This window comes from Astyanax mexicanus, chromosome 17 (genome assembly GCF_023375975.1).
Source record: "Astyanax mexicanus isolate ESR-SI-001 chromosome 17, AstMex3_surface, whole genome shotgun sequence".
NCBI lineage: Eukaryota > Metazoa > Chordata > Actinopteri > Characiformes > Acestrorhamphidae > Astyanax > Astyanax mexicanus.
Genome location: NC_064424.1, coordinates 33,394,070 through 33,421,849, shown reverse-complemented (window position 1 = coordinate 33,421,849; position 27,780 = coordinate 33,394,070). Strand labels below are relative to the sequence as shown.

General features: G+C 37.1%; 1 protein-coding gene and 1 pseudogene across 2 annotated transcripts; both read right to left on the bottom strand.

Annotated features, from left to right (window-relative positions):
- Window positions 1-10: 10 nt before the first annotated feature.
- Window positions 11-10,881, bottom strand: LOC103042652 (NLR family CARD domain-containing protein 3-like; annotated as a pseudogene).
- A 2,097-nt stretch (window positions 10,882-12,978) lies between these two features.
- LOC103027167 (NACHT, LRR and PYD domains-containing protein 12) lies at window positions 12,979-27,739 on the bottom strand. Of its 2 annotated transcripts, XM_022676333.2 has the most exons (10): window positions 26,924-27,739; window positions 23,968-24,082; window positions 19,077-21,032; window positions 18,402-18,581; window positions 18,128-18,301; window positions 17,627-17,800; window positions 17,302-17,475; window positions 16,636-16,809; window positions 14,680-14,726; window positions 12,979-14,588 (listed from the first exon to the last, which is right to left on the bottom strand). In XM_022676333.2, the coding sequence occupies exons 3-10, from the start codon at window positions 20,966-20,968 to the stop codon at window positions 14,041-14,043; spliced, it is 3,363 nt and encodes a 1,120-aa protein (XP_022532054.2). In that variant the 5' UTR covers window positions 20,969-21,032; window positions 23,968-24,082; window positions 26,924-27,739; the 3' UTR covers window positions 12,979-14,040. The 2 variants fall into 2 exon arrangements, with proteins under 2 accessions (XP_022532054.2, XP_022532057.2); XM_022676336.2 differs by lacking the exons at window positions 17,302-17,475; window positions 17,627-17,800; window positions 18,128-18,301 and having other exon boundaries at window positions 26,924-27,738.
- Window positions 27,740-27,780: the final 41 nt, after the last annotated feature.

The window sequence follows — 27,780 nt, the reverse complement described above, 5'->3', positions numbered from 1 at the left end:
GGCAACAAAATGCTTTAATACAATTTTTATTGTGTGTTTCAGGTCTGAAATGCAGGAATGGGGAATGGATGTACCATATTAAATTCAACATTCAACCGACAAAATGTGTAAAATACAAGTGAAAATATAAGCAATAAACAATAAGTCTACCACCCCGTGGAGCTGGCCGCAAGATATATTTTTTTCATGAAATTTATGTTGGATATGGTTCTACTGTCACAACTGGTATATATGTGGCCAACCTAGATGCCTCAGAGTGCAGAGAAATTAACAATTAACAGCCATTGTCAACACAAGGTGTCTGCTTTGCACAGAAAAATGACATTTGTAAGCCAGTGTAAGTTAAGTGCAGAGTAAGCAAAGACACATCAGGTTCAAGGTCAGTTCAGGAATATCTCAAGACAGGTCTCAAGTCAGTACAAGCAGGTCTAAAGTGAAGTTGTCATGTCAGTACAGGCAAGTCTCCAGATCAGTCACTAGTCAGTACAGACGGTTCTTCAGCCAGTACAGGCTAGTCTCTAGAGGAGTGTTAAATCACTACATACACTATTTTACCAAAAGTATATGCTCACCCATCCAAATCATCATCATTATAGGATCCCATCTGTGCACAAAGTTGTAAAATTTACTGCATGAAAACTGCATGAAGACCTCAAGATTCTCTCAAGAACAGTAGAGCGCTTCCTGAAATAGGTGTCAATGTCCAAGCAGCGGCATTCAAGCCTTACATCACCAAAATCAATGTAGGCATGCAGAAACGTTTGTGTAAAATAATAGACTATAAGTCTTGAACTACTACAAGGTAGTAGTGCAGAGACAGCACAGTCTAAAGTTGACTACATAGAGCGTTTTCACAGCAGCACTATTTGGTCCGGTTAAAACGAACTCTGGTCTGTTTGTAACTTTAGTGCGGTTCGATTGAGCAGGTGTGAAAACAGTAATCGCACTCGGGTGCGGATCAAAAGAACCGGACCGAGACCAGCTAGCCAAACGAACTCTGGAGCGGTTCGCTTGTGGTGAGAATGTGATCCGGTCTCGATCGGATCCAGCTATTAAATATAAGCCATTTATTTGAGCTAAACTTCTGATAAAGCAAGCACAGTTTAAACTGATATATTAGCCAGATAACGCTGATTACCACAGCTGTGAACAAACACTGTCCATGCACGCGCCGTCTGCGCTGCATTCACTGCTCGCAGCCGCGTGACTCTGTTTATTATGTATAAATCTGCGCTGCACGGAGAAACACTGTGTTTGAAAGTGCAGTGTTTCAGCGTTCATTGTTAAAGCACAGATATTTGCGCTGGAACACAAAATCTTCTCGCTGTCTTTACTTTTTTCGTATATTTATATTTAACATACTCCCGTGTCAGACAGCTCTGACCAATCAGAGGACACAGGCTGCTCGCGTGGTTTATTGATGTGCATTTCGGTGTGTTTACATTTATGCCTATGTGAAGCCAGACCGAACAGAGCGAGAAAACGCTCCAAGTAAACAAACTCATTAACTGATTCGGACCAGAGAAACGAACTTTAGGTGTGAAAACGCCCTTAGACTGCATTGCACCGCTGCTTTTTAGCACACTAAATGCTATTTAAAACACTGGACACAAAAATGATTGGACTGGCAATATTGCAGTTTATTGATTTGAAGATTTTGGAGATTAAATGAACATCATAGACATACGAAAACAGAAAAGCAGCCTATATTATATTATATTACATTTGGCAGACGCTTATATTGATAACTGTGGATAGATTGGAGTTTATGCGCAATAAGAGCATTCTGGCGCTTTAATTTGGAGGCCACATTCCATCGGTATATCCTACACAAATATGGTAACCAAGGCTGTCTTGTCTTGTCGTTGGGTTTGCCTGATCTGAGAACAGGTTTGACTTGCTTTGTCAGTAGGCATATATTTAGTGAAGCCAAGAAGTACATGAAACATGAAATAAAAAACAAGGTTTGTGAAAGGATTACTGTGCAGCCACAGACTTAAGCCTTGATTAACTCACTTATTCCACTCACTGACTCTCACTGAGTTGCAGCTGTGTACAGCTAACAAAGTGCTATTAAAACTACCAAACTCAGAGCTAGGCAAAGGTTCAAATTCTTTAAAAAAGCACCATGAGCTACCACCACTGATACACGCACTGATTAATTAACATTTTCTTTCACAATATTACAAATTTGCAAAAAGCTTTAATGAAAACTGGTGTTAAATCAAGGTTGAGCAGTGACTTGGGTCTGATTCTAGCTCACAGTGTTGATAATGGCTAATCTATATTACACAGACAAACTGAGGAATTGGAGCGAAGCCTGAATCCAGCATGTACTGGTTCAGTGAATGTGTGGTGTATGGTGTGTATGTGGATGGGTGTGTCTGAGCTGGGTGAGATGTTGTAGAAGGACAGTGTACCCGCCGCCCAGTCCAGAAACACTCCCATTCTGTGAGAGGGGGACGGAGGTGTGGATATGGGAGTAAGATGACAATTGTGCCAAAGAGCGTAATCAGCATTAATAAACCCCTCCAGACTCCAGGACTGATTCCAGGCCCCAAAAAGACTTTTCAATCCAAAGTCTTTCCTTGCTATTCCTTTATACGACACAGTCATAGCCGCCCCCCTCCCATCCCACTCAGCCTCCCAGTAGCAGCGTCCAGTCAGACTCTCCACACTAAGAACCTGTTTGATGTTGTCAAATCTGTCTGGATGTTCTGGATACATCTGATACTCCCAAGACCTCTTCGCCTTTCTGTTTCCCTCAGACAGAGTAAGACAAGGGTGTATTGTGTTTTGGTCCAGTGTGAGTGCGCAGGCATCTGTACACACAAATAATACAAGATTAGAAAATAACAAACAAACAAAATGCTATATGTGGATGTGTGGAACTTACATTTTTTTAGTCCTGGTTTCATCCAGATCTTCCCTCTATGTTCCACTCTAAGGAAGAAAGAAAACAAACATTTACAAAATCTAGCTTTACAACTTCAACGAAACCTTGCTGCATTACCTCCTCACACACTGCAGCAGGATCACGGTTACAGCTTTGAATAAATTAAATATCAATAATGGAAATCGGTTGACAACTATTTACTTTGTCTTTTACTATCAAATATGATTCATCACGTTATGAGGGCACCTATAGAGCTCCTAATTCTAAGGCGCACTATCAATGAACGTCTATTTGCTGGTGTATTATAATTTGGTGCACCAGAATATAAGGTGCATTTACGCGACAATAGTAAGGAACAAGGGTGTCGTCATGTTTCCCTTCTAATTCTAAGTAAACAAAACTGTAATTCTTAAAAAAATATATTTTCAAGTCAAACAAGCACTGGATGTTAATTTACACAGATTTCTCTCCTGGAAACTGTTTATTTGGGTGAGTAAAGTGCTTCTGTTTATTTACAGGAAGCTTAGATTTTCAATGTTGTCAACAGCGCAGTTAGCAGCAGTGTGCTAATTCTAGTAAATGTCCTAGTGCTAGACCGAGGTACCCTGAGTGTTCTGGGAACCCTGGGCACTATCAGCTCTGAACAGCGAAAGGGCTAGCACTGCTGTTAGCGGCTGATGCTATTGCTGTTCCAGCCTCTGTGCTGGAGAAACTTCACTATAATGCTGCACTTCAGCAGAGTGGCTTTACTGCTCCTTATAACCTGACTGGTAAAATTCACAGTTAAGTTTAAGATTATAAGATGCATTGTCGATTTTTAGGAAAACTAAAGTATTTTAAGTGCACCTTATAGTGCGAAAAATACAATTAATGTAAAAGTTGTTTATTAATAACCAAGTTTTCAATAGACCTGTTTGCCTAATAAATAAAGCAAATGCAAGTAGGCATACATGTGGAAAATACTGTGCCTCTGCAGGAATCACTGCAAAAGATTTGTGAAAGGGACAGCTGCTTGCTATAACCACATTTTTGTTGTTTTGAGATGTGGAATAGTTAAGTTTTCTTTGGTTATTTTACATTGTGGTATAACTTTTTAAATGGGACAATACAATAGTGGTAAAATGCATATTAATATAAAGTGGTATCCGTTAACAAATGAAGAGTATGCTCGCAGAAAAACGTCAGATTTACTTCAGATTGTGATTTCAAATACACTCTGATAAGAGCTCTGTAATAAGTTATTTTATATACCTTAAGTTGCCTTGATAATAGCCTTAAACTTCCAAAAGACATTTTTCCTTTTAAGTTTTTTTTTTGGTTTGTTTTTCATTTTTTATTTCTGTATAAAACATTTAAAAACAATGACCAAAAGGCAAACTGACTGTATTTGCTCTTTTGGCACATAATTCTCATTAATGTTAAGTACTTCGCAGTAGTGACTGAAAAGAGATTTCCATATAAAAGTATTGTTATTGTAGTATTTTCTTCTTTTTTTTAATTAATGTTTGTTTAATATCTTATATAACAATTTCCAATGCCATGTTTTTTATAGCAGTTTTACCTAACTTAACCTAACTCTGGCCACCACGACCCCTGTAGAGTATCCAGCGTATGTACAATTCCATAATTGTGGGTCTGATCTACAAAAATGAAGAAATGGCTAATATGTTAGAGGTCAAATTTAAGACCAACTGACACTGAACAGGTATAAATGTATAAATGTAAAGCTGTGTGTGCACATGTATGGACACAGTCAGTAAGTCAGTAACTCACTGTAGGTTCTGCAGTGCACAGTTTGGATCCTCCAGTAGATCTGAGAGCAGTTCTACTCCGGTCTCTCCTGTGTTATTATATGTCAGATCCAGTTCTCTCAGGTGGGAGGGGTTTGATTTTAGAGCTAAAGCCAGAGAAGAACAGCCTTCCTCTGTAACCATACAACCAGACAAGCTACAGAAAGAAAGGAAACAAAGGGATTGTTGCCATTTACTTATATAAAATAATGGTCCTTTTGTAGTGTGAATTTCCAATCACATGTATTTCTTAGTTTTGGTTCCTTGTCTTCCCCAGAACCCACCTGCTCTACATAGGCTCTGCTCAGTGTATTTCCAAGTTGTTAGAACCCAGAACAAGATTCAGAATGGCCGATCCCTAAGATTTTCAGCTAACAGTGTGGTGAAGGTGGCAAAACTTCTCTGCTTGCAGATATTGGCTCATTTTTATGGGGGATGGTGCTGGGATCACTTATATATATTCCATCACAGCTAACCAGCCAACACCCAATATGCATTACCTACTTTCTCCTAAACCATGATCTTCTGAGTACTGTTGCTTCAAAAGTCTTATCCTTTGCTGGGAAAACACCAGTGAGCCAATATTTATTTGGGTATAGTCTACTGTATAAGTAGCTCCTGTGTTTTGTTATTCTGGTCATGTGACCTTTAGATAAGCTCAAGAACAGTAGAGCGTAGAGAGCTTAATAGAATATGGATGAGCAGCTCCATCCAATCTCGCGGATACTTTTGGCAATACAGTGTATAAATTATACATCTAAAATATAGTGTTTTCATTGCTATACACATATAGGCAATTAGACCATATGAAAATATATGCTGATTCTTGTATCAGAGGTTAAGGAGGGAAGCTATTCAAAACTCAGTATAGATTTCTCGGGACATCTGCCAACACTAAGCAATGAAATGCCATAATTTATTTTTATTGTGTGTGTGCCCAGTGCAGAGAGCGGAAACGGATGTAGTTTCATTATGTAAATTCTGTATAACCACCTACTTTCTTAGACTTGAACAGTTTTAGCTCATTAGAAAAACAATTTTGTTAAAAAAAAAACAAAAAAAACAACAAAACATATTTTTCTGCTTTCACTTTAGGATGAGCTGGAACTCGTTTTGGGGTGTATGATTCCCCATAAAAAGGGTTAGCAGTGTCCCTGAATCCATGTAACAAGATGATTTGGAGACATGTCCGTGTGTCAGATAAAGTGCGTCAGATCAAAACAATAATTTCTCTACTTTTTCCCCAAAATTTAAAGGAAACTTCCATAACATACATTTCAATACACTTTTTTAATGTCAGCGTTAATGTAAGAGATTCAAACTGAAATCTGAAAGAATGATTTGTTTGGTTTACAGACTAAATTCACAGACATCTCACCTGAGTATCTCCAGTTTACAGTGTGCACTCTTTAGTCCAACAGAGAGCAGTTCCACTCCTGACCCATGCAGGTTGTTGTAACTGAGATCCAGCTCTTTCAGGGAAGAATTTGCTGATTGTAGGGCTGACCCCAGAAATTCACAAGCCTTTTCCCCAAGATTACAAATAGCTAGTCTGCAAAAACAATAACAATATATTAAGATTAAGAGAAGAAAAAAAACATAATTCATATTTCAAATGAATAAACAGAAAGTTCACCTGAGTGTCTCTAATTTACAGTGTGAACTCTTCAGTCCAGCAGAAAGCATCTCTACCTCTGAATCCCGTATACAATTGTTACTGAGGTCCAGCACTTTCAGGGAGCAGCTCACTGACTGCAGAGCTGAGCAGAGAGTTTCACAAGTTGTTGAGTGAAGTGTGTAAAAACAGCTATGTATCCTGCAAAAGAATAACACAAGGTACAGTTAAAACATATGTTTTATAAAAAGTAACAGCTTTGAATATGCAAGAAATGTGCACAGTTATTTACTCAGTTAATTATCTTAACCTCACTACCTGTATTTTAGAGGACACTCTCTGTTACATCACTAACACAGTCATTATTTTTCTTGTTACTAGGGAAAGAATAAATGTAACATTCTTTTAAATGTATGTATCACTATCATGTTTAATAAAGTTAAAAATTTGGGCCTGTTATTTCTGGCTACTGCTATTCAACAGTAAACACTTTGGACGTTTTTGTGCTTTTTAAAACGACATAACTACATATTAAAATTCACAAAAATACAATATATTTGCGGTCAGACTCATGTAAATGTTTTATTAAACTTTGATAATCAATTGCCTTCAAAAGTCAATTAACTAGTTAGGAGTCCAGCTGTGTGTAATTTACTATTGGTATGAATACACCTGTTCTGTGAAGGCTTTGGACGTTTATTAGAACACTAGTGAACAAACAGCATCATGCTGTCAAGCTTTTTAAATTTTATTTCATAAAACTTTTGAAAACCATATATAATTTTTTCCACTTCACAATTAAGTGCTACTTTGTGTTGGTATGTCACTTAAAATCTTAATAAAATACATTAAGTTTGTGGTTGTAAAGTGACAAAATGGAAAAAAAAAGTTCAAGGGGTATGGACACTTTTACAAGCCACTGTAGATAAATGTGCAGAACATAATATAAAGAATTCTCTGCATTAAAATAGCCATACACTTCATTTTCTATCAAATACTTCCCTTAATATACAACTTAAAAAATACAAAATATTCATTAACACACTACTTATTATCAGTACAGACAACATACTGTCCAGCATTCATCTGCTACACTCTCTAACTAGACACCAGCAAGATGAAGCCTAAAGACAAGGAGTGAACATTCTGGTCTTAATAATCTAAACCTTAAATAACCCAAACAAAATTAATATTCACATATTAAGTTGTCATATTAAACTTACAAAGCTTTCCTGCAGACACCCACAGCCAGAAGCAGTCTCGAATAGCCATCCTCTGATGATGCTTTGTATTTCTTCAGGTCTAGTTCATCCAGCACCTCCTCTGAATTCAGAAGCATATAGGCCAGTGCTGAACACTGTACAGGAGAGAGCTTCTCGTTTGAGTGTTTCTCTGACTTTATATACTCCAGAAGCTCTCTGGAGATAGACTGATCATTCATTTCAGATAGACAGAGGAACAAATTGATGGATCGTTCAGTTGAAAAGGGGCACTGTTGATCATCATCAAGTTCTTTAATTATTGTCCTGATGTACTCTGCAGTTTTCTCAGATCTGCTGTGTTCGAGTGTCAGTCTCTGATTGAGTGTCAGAATCAGAGTGTCAGAATCAGAGTCTCTGATTGGACTCCAGAGAGATGCCCAGCAGGAATCGGAGGAAAAGATCCAGGTGTCCGTTCTGATTCTTCAAGACTTTATCCACTGCTCCCATCAGCAGCTCATCCAGTGAAACCTTCTTCGACCACTCTCTAAACTTTGGATTAAAACAGCCATACACAGGCCTCTTACTAGGCTGTGGTTTAAAAACCTCCAATACCTCTGTGTTCTTGTTCTCATAGCAGTAAAATACATAAACAGCAGCCAGGAACTCCTGAAAGCTTAGATGAACAAAGCAGTAAATCTTCCTCTGGTAAAGAACACATTCCTCCCTAAAGATCTCAGTAAAAATCCTGGAATACACTGAGGCCTCAGTGGCATCAATGCCACTCTCTCTCAGGTCTTCTTCATAGAACACCAAATTTCCCTTCATCAGCTGTTTGAAAGCCAGTTCAGCCAGTTTCAGAAGACCAGTTCTGTTTGATTCTAGCAGTTTCTTTGGGTCTCTCTCATTTTTCTTCTCATTCTTCATGTTGGTTTGAGTGAGCAGGAAGTGGGAGTACATTTCAGTCAGGGTTTTAGGGATTTCTGTATCACTTTGCTTGACTATTTGCTGAAGAACAGTGTTTGAGATCCAGCAGAAGACAGGAATGTGACACATGATCCGAAGGCTCCTCACTGTGCTGATGTGTGAGATGATTTTCTGAGCTTGGTCTTCATCACCGCTTTCCCTCCTGAAATACTCGTCCCTCTGTGGGTCGCTGAATCCCTCCATTTCGGTCATACGATCAATGTACTGAGGAGGGATCTGATTGGTTGCTGATGGTCTGGATGTTATCCAGATGAGAGCAGAGGGAAGCAATTCTTCTTTGATCAGGTTTGACATCAATACATCTATTGATGAAGTCGTGTTTATGTCAGATATTTTCTCACAGTTTGAGAAGTTCAGCTGAATTCTGCTTTCATCCAGACCATCTAAAATAAACACAACTTTGTGCTCATCATAGATGTTTGGATCCAGATCTTGGAGCTCAGGGTGGAAGGCACACAGTAGTCCATGAAGACTGTACGGATCACCCTTTATCAAGTTCAGTTCCCGAAATGGAAGAACAAGCATAAAATCTACATCCTGATTAGCTTTTCCTTCAGCCCAGTCCAGAGCAAACTTCTGCACAGAGACAGTTTTTCCAATACCAGAAATCCCTTTGGTCAACACACTTCTGAGTTTCTGCACTTTTATTCCTTCATCATCTTTTCTTTCTGTTTCTTCTACAGGACCTTGTGTACATTTAAAGATATCTGCACAGTTGATTGAAGTGTCCTGTAGGTGTTTTCTGGGTATTTTCTCCATCTCTAAAACCTCATGTTCTTCTTTCACCTCTTCACTCTGTTTCTCCTCAGTAATGTACAAATTCGGGTACATTTTGTTCAAGAGAGTTTTATCTGGGGGATGTAATCCTTCAAGCAATTTTTCATACTTGTCCTTCATGTTATTTTTGTGTCTCTGTAAGACTATGTGCAGGACATCATCTAATGATTTATGAGAATCTTGTTCCATGGTTTATTTTTAACGATGGACAACCACAGAATGTCTCTGGTCATCTAAAAGTCAGATGGTCCCAGAATCTTCTAAGATATAGAGGGTTATAGATGATCTGATACCCCTAAGTAAGATTTTAACATGGTCAAAAGCTGGATATAAGGTAATATTTTGGTAAAATGACTAAGTTAAAATATGATGGAAATGTGACAGCTGATAGGAGGCTGTGGAGAGTGTGTGTGTGTGTGTGGGGGGGACAGATGTGTTAGCTAGCGAACGTATTTTTACTTCTTCAAAACTAAACAGCTTTAGAGAATATTTGAGGAAGTTTAGTTCGGGATGGGCTGTGTTTTAAAGCCGCATTCCACGGCTCCGGTGCGGGAGTATTTTGACTTTAAGCCAAATTAGCGAGGAGAACCATCAACGTGAACCAGTCGGTATTGTTTGACAGTTACATTAAAAAAATACATTTATAGCAAGAGCTCTGGCCTGCTGAGCTATCTGTGTGTTTTCGATCATATGGACTTAGTGCTGGGCGATAAAACGATATTGATAGTTATCGAGGAAATTATATATCGCTATAATAAGCCGGACGATAGGATTCGATAAACTTTATTTTCTATTTCCCGTTTAAGTAGCGCTGCGAACAGACGCAGCACGCGATCAGGCAGCGTGCTGAACTGCTGCTCAGCCCAGAACAAGTCTAGTCTACTGAAAGCCAGTAATGTAAGTATAAATCTGTACTGCAGTAGAAGTGTATCATTTCAGAAACTTGGCTTTATTCCTCCCACCTCCATTACAGGTCACTTGCTTTAAAATATTTAAATGTAGCATAATTTAAATGCAAAAAAACTTAAAGGCTATTATTTTAATAAACATTAGCAATAAATAATCTCAAAATAACAACAAATATAAAATAGAAAAACAGTAAAACATATGTAATACATATTTTTTATATGACCAAAATTTATTAGACTAAAACAAAACTAAAATGTAACTAAAACTATTATACATTTTAGTGAAAAGACTAAAACTAAATCAAGATCACCTGTTAAAAGGAACACTGTGATATACTCTTGTATTTCGCTTTACGTAGCTGCCTGCATTCAGGGAGGGGAATAATCCTTTGATTAAAAATAATTTTATTAAAAATCCAAGTGCTATTGCATTTTTTTTTGTTTATATATTTGTCCCCTTGTACTTGTTTTAAGGGCCATACATGTGTCACTTATGAGTAAAAAGAAATCTTTAAGTGTAACAGAAAGTGATTTGATTTATATCGTGATACATATCGATATCGGCTGATATGGAAAACTATATCGTGATAAGATTTTTTTCCATATCGCCCAGCCCTATATGGACTAAGCTAACGTCTGTTTTACAGCATATACATATATGATCAGAAATAGGAATCTGCAAGTGCCCATGTGTTGAGAAAAATAATTAATGTAAATGTTTCTTTAATCAATTTGCTGATACTTTATTTTTTGAATAAGGGTCTGTTTTTAGTGCAGTTTTTCAGAACTTTATTTGTTTTAGTTATTTACGATATTAAAATATTTTTATATTGGGAGCCCAATGTCTGCTCTTAATAATATAAAGTTAGTTTAACTGTAAAATGGTGTAATAGTATTAGCTTGTATATTATTAGTATATATAGTATATATATATGCTTGTATATTATTAGTTTGGCACATTTTCTTAAAGCACCTTTGGGAGCCCAGAAGCAGGAAAAAGCATGTTTTATATGGTGCTTTAAAATGACAATATTATCGTTTATCGCAAAAAATTCTGAGACAATATATCGTCCTGAAAATTTGTTATTGTGACAGGCCTAACTGACACCAAACCATAAATCTGTTAAATGAAGCTTTTTCTCCGCTCAGTTCTGAGGTAGAGGAGAGTGAAATACGGGGTTGTTTCTGCTGGAGAAGAAAGTTAAATGAGGGTTAGTTTCTGGGCTAAATCTCCGCTCTGTGTTCTTTAATCACTGTTTTGAACACAGAGCGGTTCTGGTTTTAATATCTGCGCTTATAGTGGAGTGATAGACTGAACTCACCGTCTCTCCTCAGCTTCTTCCACCTACCGTCGCTCTACTCTCGGGTTCTGTCCCAAACAGCGCCACAAGCCCTTCCTCTGGGTCCGCACTTGGGTGACGTCACCGGCGCGCAGACCTATAGAATAAGAGTCCTCGAGTCTTTTAACAAAACTGCTCCCAATTATCATATTGTGATAAAATTCCTTTAAAATCAGAAACAACCCAAGATCAACACCTTTCTGAAACGTTATAAACAGTATGGGTGTATGGTACTTAATTATACTTACTTCATTTTATTGTGTTTGTCATACATTGTATTTGTTTTTATTTTAAGATGTTATATGTTCATTTATAATAATTATGTGTGAAGCATGTATTGCAGTTCTTTTGATATAACAGTAAGAAAAGAGTTCTTGACTGTATAAGATTTAATGTTTTTATTTCAATAGGTACATTATGTACTAAAATGTGAAGAAATGTGTTCTCTATAAAAAATAAAGCCAAGGTTCGAACCCCCGCCCATGCAGTTTTGCCATCAGCTGCCGCCACTCAGTGGGAGCACAATTGGCCTCGCTCCCTCTGGGTGGGTAGATGGCACTCTCTCCCCATAATGTAACTAAACTTCCTGCATATGTTGTGATGTATGTTTTTATCTTTTAGTTTAAAATACATCAGTTTATTCATTTATATGAGCAAGTAAGTAATCTGCATAAACTGGTACATCGAGACCTGTCCTAACACAGCCTTTGCATACTCTCGGGGTGTGCGCGCAATGACGTCACTCCTAAATCTTTAAAAGAATTTCTGGATAAAATACTCTCTTGTACCCTCTGCTGGAAGTCACTGGCATCAGTGTTGCTTGCAGACTGCTGGTTGTACACATACAATTAAATTGAGCACAGTCCAGACTCTCTCCTCCCAATCTTAGGGCCTAAAAGTCCAATTGCATGAAAAACAGCAAATCAGTCTGAATAACCTCTTGTTTAAACCTTTAAAAATCTCTTGTTGCACGGTGTACAGCAGGCTGATTTTCTCCCTGAAACATTCAGGCATGTCTAATGTCAGGTAAACCTGGGACACAGGGAAAAAATAATTGTCAGTCCCTTAAGCCTTGAATAAATAATCCACTACACCCACTGGCTCTGAGCTGCAACCTTTCACCGGTTACAAAGGGCTGATGAAACTGCCCAACCCAGAGCTAATAAAAGTTAGGAGTTGATAATGGATCTTTAATCCAAGCACTATGAGTCAAATTGTATCAGCATATGTAAGTGTCTTCTCTCATTTGAGTTGATGAAAACACTGATTAATTTGCATTTTCATTACATTTAAATTAATTCCAAAATCATTAAAATAACTATTTAAAAGTAACCTTTGTAACCATTTTCTAAACAGGTTTAGAGGTGAATCCACACCTTGGGTAGAAGTTACAGACAAGTCTCATTTAATGCAAATTAAACACCAGACACAACATAAAAAATATTGCACTTTTAATGATGACATGCTATAAATATGATTGTTTAATAAACTAACAGTAAAGTTATGTTTAAAAACATTTCTTTACAAAAATGACTTAATTATGACTTCTGAAAAAAAGAAACAATGAGCAGCAAAGAAAACACAGGAAAGTAAGGAGGAAAGTAAACACAGTGAATGATGTGTAATTATTGTTGGGGGCATGTTTAAGCTCTAGTCAACCACCCCTAACTTATTCCAGAAGTCATCACTGTTCAATTAGAGTAAGCTCAGATTTAGTTTTGGTTTAATTACTAGAAAGGAAAAGTTAATTAAGCCTTTAATATGAAAATGTATTTTATGAACAGTGTTTCACAAGCGTGGCCCTGGAGGCACAATACCCTGCACAATTTAGTGCTCTATCACAAACCCTGAAAATGCTAAAAGTGCTTTTAACAAGCGGATTAGTTGAATCATGTGTATGTTTGCAGGGAAGGGTGCTTTCAGGACCAGGGCTGAGAAATGCTTCTTGTAAGAGAGATTTCCAAATATTTTATTAAATGTCACCCAGAAAACAGAAATTATAATAGAAAATATTAAAAACTTTTTTTTTAAATATTCAAAAAAAATTATGAAAGAAACCTATTTATGGAAAAAGTGATGATTTATTGGGAACAACAGATATGTATGTGGCATATATTTTATTATTTGCTGTGGCTGTGGTCCCAGGGATTTGCATTGACAGTGAGTAGTGTGTGTAGTTGAAGTCAGTGACTTCAATAAATAGTACACTCCACCCATGGGCTCTAAGCTTCAACTATTTACAGTTGAGAAATGGCTGTCAAAACTGCCCAACCCAAAGATAATAAAAGTTCACCTCCAAGCACTGTAAACAAGATTGAGTTTAATCAGATCTAGTAAAAGTTTCCCGTATTTGTGCATACATTTATAAAAAAAAAATATTAATATGCATTTTTTTAAATTCATTTCAAAATTATTAGCCAGCTAATGGTTTAGTTTAAGGTTAAGACATCTTTTGTATTTTGTCTAAAGGTCTAAAGTGGTTATATTTGTGACTCAAGTCTAATGTAAATCTGCATCTCGGGCAGCAGCTATTCTGTGTTACACAGACAAACTGAGGAACGGGAACGAAGCCTAAACCCAGCGTAGAGCGGCTCAGTGAATGTGTGGTGGACTGTGTATACATGGATGGGTGTTGGTGAGTTGGGTGAAATGTTGTAGAAAGACAGTGTGCCGGCCACCCAGTCCAGATACACAGCTACTCTGCGGGAGAGAGGGACGGGGGCAGATATGGAAGTCAGATGACAGTTGTGCCAAAAGGTGTAACTGTTATTAATATTCCCCTCTATACTCCAGGACTGATTCCAGGCCCCAAAGAGACAGTCCAAACCATATCCTTTTCTCTTTATACCTTTGTATGACATAACAATAGCTGCCCCCCTCCCATCCCACTCAGCCTCCCAGTAGCAGCGTCCACTCAGACTCTCGACACAGAGGACCTGCTTTTGAACGTCAAATCTGTCTGGATGATCTGCACGTGTCTGATATTTCTGATAATCACGCTCCACCTTTCTGTTTTCCTCCGAAAGGTAGAGATCTACGTATGCAGTGTTTGGATCGAGAGTGAGCTCACACGCATCTGTAAACACAAATGAACACAAATTAGAGAATAAAAAAAACAAACAAACAAACAAAAAAAACTTCATGCAGCATGTTTTTATTTGGCTTACATTTCTTTAGTCCTGGTTTCATCCACATCTTCCCTCCAGGTTTAACCCTAAAGAAAACACACACACACACTTTGGGTCCTATCTTACACCCTGTGCAAGGCACGAATCACAATGCTCATTCCTACCGTAAACCCTGTGAACAGTATATTCACACCTTCCTTCTGCACCATTAAACTGTAACAAAGTTTACGAATACAGCTATGCCAATAGTCATGGTGGTCTGGAAGTGAGGTGTGTTCAGGTACATTTCTGACATATTGTTAAACAGAATACAAAATAAAATAATAATATTGCTGTTCCTGTAAATGACCTATTAAACAACCTTTAAAAAAAAAGTTAAAACTGGCAAGAGACACAATGATTTGTATATTTCATGTTACGCCTAAAAGTATTAATTACGAAAATTAGTACATGCCTTTTGCTTGTTTTTTGCTGTGCAATGTGTACTTTTTGAGTCCTCACAATAGCAAAGACACCCTAACATCAAGATGTGAGGTGCACAGTTGCTGGCTTGCCTGTAATTTGCTAAAACAGCATCTCGTCTCAATAATGATGCACTGTAACCAAAGCTCTCTGTGCCATACACGTAACCTAGCAACGATGCAGCGCTTACAAGCCAAACAGTGCAGCTACAAACAAAGCAGCAACATTGTCAAAATTAATTACAGCATGTTCATTAAATCTATTTGCTTCAAAAGCATTTGTTTTGATCTGAAACTGGAGGATGAAGCTATAAATGACCAGCTTTTACCTCCAATGAGCCATGGTTTGTCACACATACAATGATTTGGATGAGCTGAAAATGCAGTTAATACAGTGAAACAAATGTTCTGGACTCTTAATGTATTTATAACCTGGTTAAAAAGCACCGACACTGAAGTCGATTTTAGTTTTATAAACAAAAATAAAATGAATCAGCTTCTACAACGGTTTATGAATCGGTCAGAAACGTGAAGGGAGAATTATATAGCATCCGCAGCTTTGTGGCTTGTGGCCTCGTGCCTCAGACTGCAGCACAGCACTGCCAATAATACACATTATAGCATTTCCTCTTGTGTATTATTGAATAAATATTATTTATAAAATAAAAGTTCTAAAGGTTGGTTTTGATTCATTTTTGGTTAACTGCCCAGCACTACCAGACCCCATGCGCTCATAACTCTCGGACACCTTGACAACATGCAAGACATTATTTGCAGACTGTATATCAGCATTCTTTGTGTCCCAACTAACCTCATCAATAAAATTTGAAAATTTGGTTTAAGAATTATAGCACCCAAAATTACCACAGTAATCAGTATTATCATGGTATTAGTAAAATGTGCTGGATACACAAAAATAATTATGTAGCATCACTGAATATGCCTGTTGAATAAAAGGTTATTATTATTATCATAGACAATTCTGATTCTGGTGTGTCTTATTAAAAATAACAGCAATTTGAGAAGTGCTGAACTTGTCATTCCTGTGTAGAGCTTGTGTATGTTAACTCAAATCCATTTCTGGACTTCATGTAATTTTTTTTTGTGGCACTTACAACTTGACAAATCCAGTTTAAAAATGTTTTTGCACAACAATTTTAGTTGACAATGTTGTTGAGCAAGTCCAACATTTAATATGATAATGTCATTGATAATCTGAAAAGGTAGTACTAACTTATTTTTCCACAGAGTATGGTAAACTTTTTATCAGTATAACCCTCTGCAACTGGACTTCATCACTTTTTTACACGAGCATGCACAGACTGGTAGCCTTAATATAATAGTAGTGTTATAAAAGAACTATGGTGATTTGTATTTTATGATGGATCTGAAGCTGTGTCTTATTATTGTGGTATTCTGTGGTATTTCTGTTGCATTTATGATTACACAATTGGGTCTTGATCTAATAAAGCTGACTGACAGATTCTAACCATGTATTGTGTGTGCATGTGGGCACAGCTTAACAGTAACTCACTGTAGGTTTTGCAGCGCACAGTTTGGATCCTCCAATATGTCAGAGAGCAGTTTCACTCCAGATTCTGCTGGGTGATTATAGGTCAGATCCAGTTCTTTCAGGTGGGAGGGGTTTGATTTTAGAGCTGAAGCCAGAGAAGAACAGCCTTCCTCGGTGACCATACAACCAGACAACCTACAGAAAACGAAGACAGATTCCGATAAAGGATTTATTACTAAAAATTAAGTTCTGCTTTTCAATTGTTTTAAATACTTATTTTATGCAATAAAATGCTAATTAATTATTAAAAATCCATACAATGTGACTTTCTTGATTTTGGTATTAGATTCTGCATCTTACAATTAAATTTAAATTACAGACCTCCATTCAAAGATGTACCATGATTTTGCGACAATTAGACCTTTTGTTTCATTATTCCTCTACCCAGATATTGTTACTTTCTAACATTTCTACGGAATATATATTATTTTTTTCAACCTATGCACAACCATAAATCAAACATCAAACTGGATAGAAACATCATTCTCTTAAGAAACAACCAATAATCAGGTTCACATTTATTAATTTATTTTGTCCCTGCACAGTCACTAACTGGACTGTGCACATCTAGCCTACTTCAACTTCAACAGAAAGTGTAAGTATTAGGTTTTAATCCACAGTGTTTACCTGAGTGTCTCCAGTTTACAATGTGAAATCTTCAGTCCAGCAGAGAGCAGTTCCACTCCAGAATCACTCAGGTCATTGTTACTTAGGTTCAGGTCCTTCAGTGAAGAGTTTGTTGATTGTAAAACTGATCCTAAATGTTCACAGGCCTTTTCCCCAAGATGACAGATAGAAAGTCTGGTAACAGCAATGCACCCAAATATGGATATTAAAATTAATCAAATAAAGCTGCATAATACACAGTTTGTGTGTATTTATATTACTAATGCAGTTGGAAAAAAGGGATAATTCCATCAATAAAAAACCTGAGAAATTTACAGAAACTTGCCCAAGTGTCTCCAGTTTACAGTGTGAGCTCATCAGTCCAGCAGAGAGCAGCTGCACTCCTGAATCCTGCAGATTATTGTTACTGAGGTCCAGCTCTTTCAGGGGACACTTCACTGATTGTAGCACGGATCCCAGACATTCACAGGAGTTCACAGTGAGAAAACAGCCTGCAAGTCTGGAAAACAGTACATATGATACACAAGTCACCTTAAAAAGGCCAACTGAGAGGTTGTGACAATGTTCTCTATGTGACATTGTTCCCAATGTTCCAAGCATGACATTTCATTACCATCATCTTATATAAAACAGCAGACTAGGCAACTGTGATGTACCTTTTAAATTTTTATTCCTCCACTTTTTTAGCAATATAGAAAGTGAACAGTGACAGCATATACTAAAATACATAAACACAAATTAAGTGAAACAAATAATCACATTTAATTCCTTGATTAGTAGTTTATAGTTTATCACGGCTTACAGACTGAAACAACAGAAATCTTACCGGAGTGTCTCCAGTTTACAGTGTGGACTGTTCAACCCAGCAGAGAGCCTCTCCACTCCTGAATCCCGCAAGTCATTGTAACTGAGGTCCAGCTCTTTCAGGGAGGAATTGACTGACTGTAGAGCTGATCCCAAAATTTCACAAGCCTTTCCCCCAAGATTACAGATAGCTAGTCTGCAACGAGATATTCAATTATTTCTAAAGAAGATTAAAAGAAAAGGTAAAAGAAGCCGAAACGATGAACTGTTTGGAACTTAATTTACATAAAGTTTACCTGAGTGTCTCCAGTTTACAATGCAAACTTTTCAGTCCCGAAAAGAGTGTCTCCACTGCTGAATCCTCTATACAAATGTTACTGAGGTCCAGCTCTTTCAGGGGGCAGTTTAATGATTGTAGAGCTGAGCTTAGAATTTCACAAGTGGTGGGATACAGTGTGCTAAAACAGCTACGTATTCTGCAAAAGAAAAATTTGAAGCACAGTTAAAACGGAGGGAAATAAAAAAAGTGTCTGTAATCTGTAATGCTGCAACTAGTTTTCCAGTAAACTTTAATATATTTTAATTCTTAGCTCTGACTCATTGGCCATCTTTTCATGTTCTGGGATTTGTCACATCAGAGTTTTATCTAACTCATGCTGTGGTAAATTACCTGACAAAACATAAAACTACTTTGGAAAACTGAATATAGGCAACAAGTACTGAATACTAGTATTCAACTGAGAGTAAATGGTGGTTCACTGGTTACAACACAGCTGTAGATTTGATACCCATGTTCACACCCAAACCTATCTGCTTGCCAGGCACAGCTCTATGTATGTATGCGTGTTTCCTGCACAAATTTGGTAAAGGTGAATGCCAAATTCCAACATTGATGCTGATTGTGTTGGTCTCCATCTTTGTGACAATGTCAAACATTAACATTCAGATAATAAAAGTCATATTAAACTTACAAAGCTTTCCTGCAGACACCCACAGCCAGAAGCAGTCTCGAATAGCCATCCTCTGATGATGCTTTGTATTTCTTCAGGTCTAGTTCATCCAGCACCTCCTCTGAACTCAGAAGCATATAGGCCAGTGCTGAACACTGTACAGGAGAGAGCTTCTCGTTTGAGTGTTTCTCTGACTTTATATACTCCAGAAGCTCTCTGGAGATAGACTGATCATTCATTTCAGATAGACAGAGAAACAAATTGATGGATCGTTCAGTTGAAAAGGGGCACTGTTGATCATCATCAAGTTCTTTAATTATTGTCCTGATGTACTCTGCAGTTTTCTCAGATCTGCTGTGTTCGAGTGTCAGTAGAACCTGCAGGAGTCTCTGATTGGACTCCAGAGAGATGCCCAGCAGGAATCGGAGGAAAAGATCCAGGTGTCCGTTCTGATTCTTCAAGACTTTATCCACTGCTCCCATCAGCAGCTCATCCAGTGAAACCTTCTTCGACCACTCTCTAAACTTCGGATTAAAACAGCCATACACAGGCCTCTTACTAGGCTGTGGTTTAAAATCCTCCAATACCTCTGTGTTCTTGTTCTCATAGCAGCAAAATACGTAAACAGCAGCCAGGAACTCCTGAAAGCTTAGATGAATAAAGCAGTAAATCTTCCTCTGGTAAAGAACACATTCCTCCCTAAAGATCTCAGTAAAAATCCTGGAATACACTGAGGCCTCAGTGGCATCAATGCCACTCTCTCTCAGGTCTTCTTCATAGAACACCAAATTTCCCTTCATCAGCTGTTTGAAAGCCAGTTCAGCCAGTTTCAGAAGACCAGTTCTGTTTGATTCTAGCAGTTTCTTTGGGTCTCTCTCATTCTTCATGTTGATCTGAGAGAGCAGGAAGTGGGAGTACATTTCAGTCAGGGTTTTAGGGATTTCTGTATCACTTTGCTTGACTATTTGCTGAAGAACAGTGTTTGAGATCCAGCAGAAGTCAGGAATTTGGCACATGATCTGAAGGCTCCTCACTGTGTTGATGTGTGAGATGATTTTCTGAGCTTGGTCTTCATCACCGCTTTCCCTCCTAAAGTACTCGTCCCTCTGTGGGTCACTGAATCCCTCCATTTCTGTCATACGATCAATGAACTGAGGAGGGATCTGTTTGGTTGCTGATGGTCTGGATGTTATCCAGATGAGAGCAGAGGGAAGCAATTCTCCTTTGATCAGGTTTGACATCAATACATCTAATGATGAAGTCGTGTTTATGTCAGATATTTTCTCACAGTTTGAGAAGTTCAGCTGAATTCTGCTTTCATCCAGACCATCTAAAATAAACACAACTTTGTGCTCATCATAGATGTTTGGATCCAGATCTTGGAGCTCAGGGTGGAAGGCACACAGTAGTCCATGAAGACTGTACGGATCACCCTTTATCAAGTTCAGTTCCCGAAATGGAAGAACAAGCATAAAATCTACATCCTGATTAGCTTTTCCTTCAGCCCAGTCCAGAGCAAACTTCTGCACAGAGACAGTTTTTCCAATACCAGAAATCCCTTTGGTCAACACACTTCTGAGTTTCTGCACTTTTATTCCTTCATCATCTTTTCTTTCTGTTTCTTCTACAGGACCTTGTGTACATTTAAAGATATCTGCACAGTTGATTGAAGTGTTCTGTAGGTGTTTTCTGGGCATTTTCTCCATCTGTAAAACCTCATGTTCTTCCTTCAACTCTTCACTTTGTTTCTCCTCAGAAATGTACAAATTTGGGTACATTTTGTTCAAGAGAGTTTTATCTGGATGATGTAATCCTTTAAGCAAGTTCTCATACTTGTCCTTCATGTTATTTTTGTGTCTCTGTAAGACTCTGTGCAGGACATCATCTAATGATTTTTGAGGACCCTGTTCCATGGTTTGTTTTTAAGGATGGACAACCACAGAATGTCTCTGGTCCCAGAATCTTCTAATGCACTCCCTACAGAGTGAACAGAAGATTAGGAATTAGAGGCTGAATCAGTCAGAAGATGGTGCACCAAGTTGAGCTGTCGGTCAGTCTTTCTTCTATCTAAGCTACAAAATAATAGTGAGCATGAGAAAACTGTAAAACAGATAAAAAAAAAATAAAAGCACAGACATTAGTATTTCTAGCAGATAGCAGAGATCAAATTGGTAAAGCTCCACAGATCAACAGAAATTAATACAGAGTGCAAACATGCTCTTTGACTACGGAATTGCCAGGCACAAGAGTTTGAGTTGGTACATAGATGTTAAGCTGCACAATACTCAACATGTACATAGCTAAAACAGAAAATATATTTTTCAGTCAGACTGATTTTCAGTTTGAGTCGAGTAAGATTAATTGAAGAAAAGTATATTATCATTTGACATAATAGCTCTGTCCCACACTTCAGAAATATTTTAGCAGCCTAAACAGTACTGAAAGAGACCTCATTATAGGGCTGTGTTATACGACCTAAAATTCATATGCCAATATAGGCCCATTTCATATCCTAACAACAATGTATTTTACAATACTGCATTTCAGGAGCATTTTTAATAAATTCAGTAAATATATGTAACAATGAAATCTACACTAAATTATAATCAAAAGTAAAAAAAAAAAGAAATATGTTGTGTTTTTTATTTTTCTGTTTTGTTTTTTATGTGCAAATTAAACATAAAATATAAAGTAGTAACGTATACTTTACACTTTCTTTTTCTATTGCAATAAAACTGTGCACCTATATTGATGACCTGAAAGCAGACTTACAACCAGCATTCAAAAATATAGAGGGTTATAGATGATCTGATACCCCTTATTAAGATTTTAACATGGTCAAAAGCTGTATATAAGGTAATATTTTGGTAAAAAGAGTATGTTAAAATATAATGGAAATAGGACAGCTGATAACACCAGTTGATTTCGCCATTTTCTTTGGTGAAACTGAGTTTTAAGTGTAAACGAAGTAAGGAAACAGAGGTCAGGAGAGGAGGCGGGTTAGAAACAGAGGTTAAAAAAAAGAAGTACAAAAACGTTGTTACCTTATTTAATAAAAAATAGTTATCAATACTTTACTGGAGTAATTATTTTTCAGATTACTTTTTACTTCCACTTCATTTTTACACAATTATCTGTACTTTCTACTCCTTACATTTTAAATAGTTGCGTTTCCTTTTCACTCCTATTTTATTTTAAGCCTGTTTTCTTTACGGCTTCTCGTCCTTCAAACAAAATACATCCAGATAAATAAAAAGGAATTTAATTGTAATTCGATAAGAAGTATAAACTATAGGGGTGTAATGTTACAGAAAATTCATAGTTCGGTTCACACCTCGTTATAAACCCCACAGTTCTGTGCGTTTTCAGGACACTTGGTGGAAACATTAAAAAGGCTGGGCATTCTGTACAGCCTCACCTTTATTAACTTCATATTAACAATGAAACTTCATTTTAAGCATGTTTTATTTTTTGGGATGGGATGTTGTAACGGGGCTCGAACACTTATTAAATGCTTGAAACCAGGTTTTTCTCCTACCGTCTTCATGAGAGACTCCAGCTTTTGGATCTTGTTAGAACAAACACTGAGGCACTTTATTAAGAACAAAATTAAGAACAAAAACAACAGCATTACTTCAACTGCTTAATCTACAAATATTTGTCCCTAAGCATACTACATATCAGTTGTGTAATAAGAGAAAGAGAAAGAGAGAGAGAGAAAGAGAGAGAGAGATCGCGATGGGGCGAAAGAAGGCGAGTGCTTGAGAAACGAGAGACAGCACAAATGAGAATGAGTGAGCGAGAGACAGACAGTATGAGAGCATGACCCTGTGTGCACTCTCCGGCGCACTGTTTCTTGTTTAGTCAGAGCTACACTCCTCAGGGCAGGCTATGGGCTTAATCAGTAGCAAGTTGCTAATCACAACAGTCCTACAGCTACACTTTCCGGGTACAACGTTTTATTAGTTTCGCATTACGTCCATTGGTTCGTTGGTTTACAGTCTCCTGTAAACACCCTGTTGGTTCATACATGCTTCATCACACCTGCACACATCACGCCACACTCCTGTTAATACACAGCAGACTTGAGCCAAATGTTCTAAATAAGGTTGTTTAATTTATTTGCATTGTACTAAAATGCATTCATTTTCTTTGAGCACATTTGCAACTGAAACAGGCAGCCTATTGCATTCCATATTTATCAACAATACCATTTTAATATAACAACAATTCACACATATCAATAATATATTACAATTACATATTACACAATTATTATGATTATACTTTATGTAGTTTTAAAACCAGTCCTTGAGTTGATACTTTAACTTCTACATGAGTTCTTTTAAACCCTAGGATCTATACTTCTACCTGAGTAATGAATGTGAATACTTTTTTAACGTATTTATTAGAAAGGACGCCTGAACTGCGCTGGTTTCTCTAGACCCTGATTAAAAACTTGACCCCCAATTCTCCCCCCTGTCATCTTAACAAATTAATGTGAATAAAAGTAATATTTTTAAAGAAGCTCTTTGTGTGTGAAACTGTTGAGTATTTATTTAAGACAAACAACAGCACTAACCGACTGTTAGCAAACTAACTAATTTACTACGCTCGCTAATTAATTGACCTCAGAAACTGGTAAAACCTTTTCGGCGGGAAAACAGCGGCTGTGCTTAAGAGTTAAATCACTGACACCAAACCATAAATCTGTTAAATGAAGCTTTTTCTCCGCTCAGTTCTGAGGTAGAGGAGAGTGAAATACGGGGTTGTTTCTGCTGGAGAAGAAAGTTAAATGAGGGTTAGTTTCTGGGCTAAATCTCCGCTCTGTGTTCTTTAATCACTGTTTTGAACACAGAGCGGTTCTGGTTTTAATATCTGCGCTTGTCGTGGAGTGATAGACTGAACTCACCGTCTCTCCTCAGCTTCTTCCACCTACCGTCGCTCTACTCTCGGGTTCTGTCCCAAACAGCGCCACGAGCCCTTCCTCTGGGTCCGCACTTGGGTGACGTCACCGGCGCGCAGACCTATAGAATAAGAGTCCTCGAGTCTTTTAACAAAACTGCTCCCAATTATCATATTGTGATAAAATTCCCTTAAACTCAAAAACAACCCAAGATCAACACCTTTCTGAAACGTTATAAACAGTATGTGTGTATGGTACTTAATTATACTTATTTCATTTTATTGTGTTTGTCATACACTGTATTTGTTTTTATTTTAAGATGTTATATGATATATGTTTTTATCTTTTAGTTTAAAATACATCAGTTTATTTATTTATATGAGTAAGTAAGTAATCTGCATGAACTGGTACATCGAGACCTGTCCTAGCACAACCTCTGCATACTCTCTGGGTGTGCATGCAATGACGTCACTCCAAAATCTTTAAAAGAATTTCTGGATAAAATAATGTCTGGTACCCTCTGCTGGAAGCCACTGGCATCAGTGTTGCTTGCAGACTGCTGGTCGTACACATACAATTAAATTGAACACAGTCCAGACTCTCTCCTCCCAATCTAAAAAGTCAAATTGCATGAAAAACAGCCAAAAAATGTCTGAACACTCAAACTTCTGACAGTTAAAATCCTCTTCTTGCACTGTGTACAGCAGGCTGATTTTTTCCCTGAAACATTCAGGCATGTCTAATGTCATGCAAATCTGGGACATAGGGAAAAAAGAATTGTCAGTGTCTTAAGGCTTGAATAAATAATCCACTACACCCACTGGCTCTGAGCTGCAACCTTTTACCGTTGACATAGGGCTGATGAAACTGCTCAACCCAGAGCTAATAAAAGTTAAGAGTTGACAATGGATCTTCAATCCAAGCACTATGAGACAAATTTGTATCAGCATATGTAGCAAGTGTCTTCTTCTATAATTTGAGCATTACTAATTTGAGTTGATTAAACACTGGTTAATTTGCATTTTCATTAGATTTAAATTCATTCCAAAATCATTAAAATACCTATTTAAAAGTAACCTTTTTAACCATTTTGTCAGGTCTAAACTTGTGACTCGAGTCTGACGTGAAACCACACCTTGGGTATTAGTTATTCTGTGTTTCACAAACAGAGGAATTGAAATGAACCCAAAACCAAGTCCAGATACACACCTATTCTGTGGGAGAGAGGAACGGGGCTTATTTTATATGTTGTAATTTTCCCTTGATACAAAAGAAAAATGGAAAGTTAACTGACGTGATGAAATATCTGTTTAAAACTAACAATAAAAATACACATAAATATAAAAATTATGCAGCAATATTTGTAAATGTTGAATGTTTTATTGATTAAATTTAGTATTAACAAGCGCAAAAGTGTTCCTTGTATAGGATGCAACTCATTCACATTTTTCTAAGCAAATTTGTAATAATTTTTCTATTTCTTTCATTTGTCTTTTCATCATATTCACGTATCTGCCTGTTGTTTATGTTAATGCTGTTTAGTGAAAAAAAAATAAAGTTAAAAAAATATAAATATATCATGTTTTTATCCACTCGACTGACAGCCAAACTCTCTGCTGGCCAATCACAGGGACTGAATTGTATTTTTTTACATAATCTCTTTGATTCTCAAATAAAAAAAACTGCCAAAGGTATTACAGTTAAAAGCTTTGAATACACTGTGTACAGCAGGAAACACTCAAGGAAGACTAATGCCAAGTCCTGATTAAGTCACAAGATGAGCCTCAAGTTAGACAAATCTCATATAATGCAAATTAAACACCAGACAAAAAATGTTTAGTACGTTTTTTAAAGCCTTATGTATTTTCCATTCTTCTGTGTTTAATTTATGTTTAAATATGTTTCTTATTGTATTGTTGCTGCTGGATACCTAAATTTCCTTCGGGATAAATAGTCTGTCTGTCTATCTATTTATCTAGACAATGAACAGAGCTGCATTGTGAACAGACCCAATTGTGAACAAAATTTAAGAGAAAAAGGCCTTTTTTTCTACATAAGAAAAGTCTAGGATCTTTCAGTTCAGCTCATGAAAAACGGGAGCAAAAAAGTGTTGTGTTTATATTTTTGTTTAGTATGTGTATACATATAGCGCCCTCCATAATTATTATCAACCCTGGTTAAGAAGTGTTCTTTGGCTTCTAATAAAAACCTTTAAAAAATAATATAATATATGACAATAGTGCAAAAAAATAGAAAAAATGAAGCTTTAATTCAAATGGGAGAAAAACAATCACACTAAGAAATAAAAATTATTGGCACCCCTGGTGTTAGTACTTTGTACAACCTCCTTTTGCCAACAAGACAGCACTTAATATTTTATCAATTAAAAATAATAATTTGCAAAAACCTACCTGAGTATCTCCAGTTTGCAGTGTGAACACTACACTAAATGTTCCAAGCCTGAAATTTCATACCATTTATTTGATATAAAAAAGAGCAGGCCAGATGACTGTGATAGATTTTTTTCCTCTACTTTTTTAGCAACATAGAAAGTTAACGACCGCAGCATAAATAAAACATATTAATAAAAAAATATAAAATTAATGATTACAATGAATAATTCATTGATTATCAGTTTACAGTTTGTCACAGCTTACAGACTAAATTCACAGAAATCTCACCGGAGTGTCTCCAGTTTACAGTGTGGACTCTTCAACCCAGCAGAGAGCCTCTCCACTCCTGAATCCTGCAAGTCATTGTAACTGAGGTCCAGCTCTTTCAGGGAGGAATTTACTGATTGCAGAACTGATCCCAGAATTCACAAGCCTTTTCCCCAAGATTACAGATAGCCAGTCTGCAACAACATATTACTAAACTGTGTCTGGGGCACTGGCTCTAAAGCCAGACCTAACTACATGTTCTAGCTTTAATCTCATCACCAGTAAAGATAGGACAGGCTTACCATCTTCAGTCCGGAACTCTCTTTGATCTGAGTGTCAGTCATTCGTCTGGCCGAGCTGGGACGGAGCATTATAATTCTAGCAACATTTTGGCGAGAGTCCAAACGATTTTCTGTCAAACTAAAAGTCGCCCTAAAACGTACTAAAATTTTGTTTTGAGTCTTTAAATGAAATACTATGAAAAAGTTTGACAATATATAGAGTTTAAAACGAATGCAACCTATGAACACCTAAAATAATGTACATAATAAAAGAAAAAGTAAGAAATTATACTAAAACAAGGTGTTGAGTTACACAGTTTTGCGCTGAGACTATGATCTCAAATAAAATACCTTAAATATCCTAAATATCACAAAAAAAGTGGAAAAAATGAAAGAAAGAAATACTCATATAATAACGAACATAAACACAGCTTCAAATTTCTATCAGCAGGACTAAAAGCTCTGTCTCTGCCAGGTTAAATATCTAACTTCAACACTGAGGAGTTCAATTTCCAAACTTCTAACACTTGGTAAGTTTTGTTCACCCGTCAAATCACAGCGTTTCCTCCAGACAATTTCTGACACAACTCGATATTTGGCATGAAACCACCCAATCTGGCAACACTGCGAGCCTGTGTAGGCTATTAATTTCAGGTTTTTATCATGTGGTTCAATAATGTGAGGATTATCTTTTAAAGAGCGTAAATATAACAGGGAGATAAATGTCTTCATGATCAGTTCAGAGCTTCACTAACTTTAATTCAGAGCTCAGTTCAGTGTGTTTACGGAGTTTTAAACACGGCTCAACCCCCCTCTCACCTGTGTGTTTATGCGACCGGTGCTGGCGCATAATAATGATGAGGTAGTGTCCGAATTCA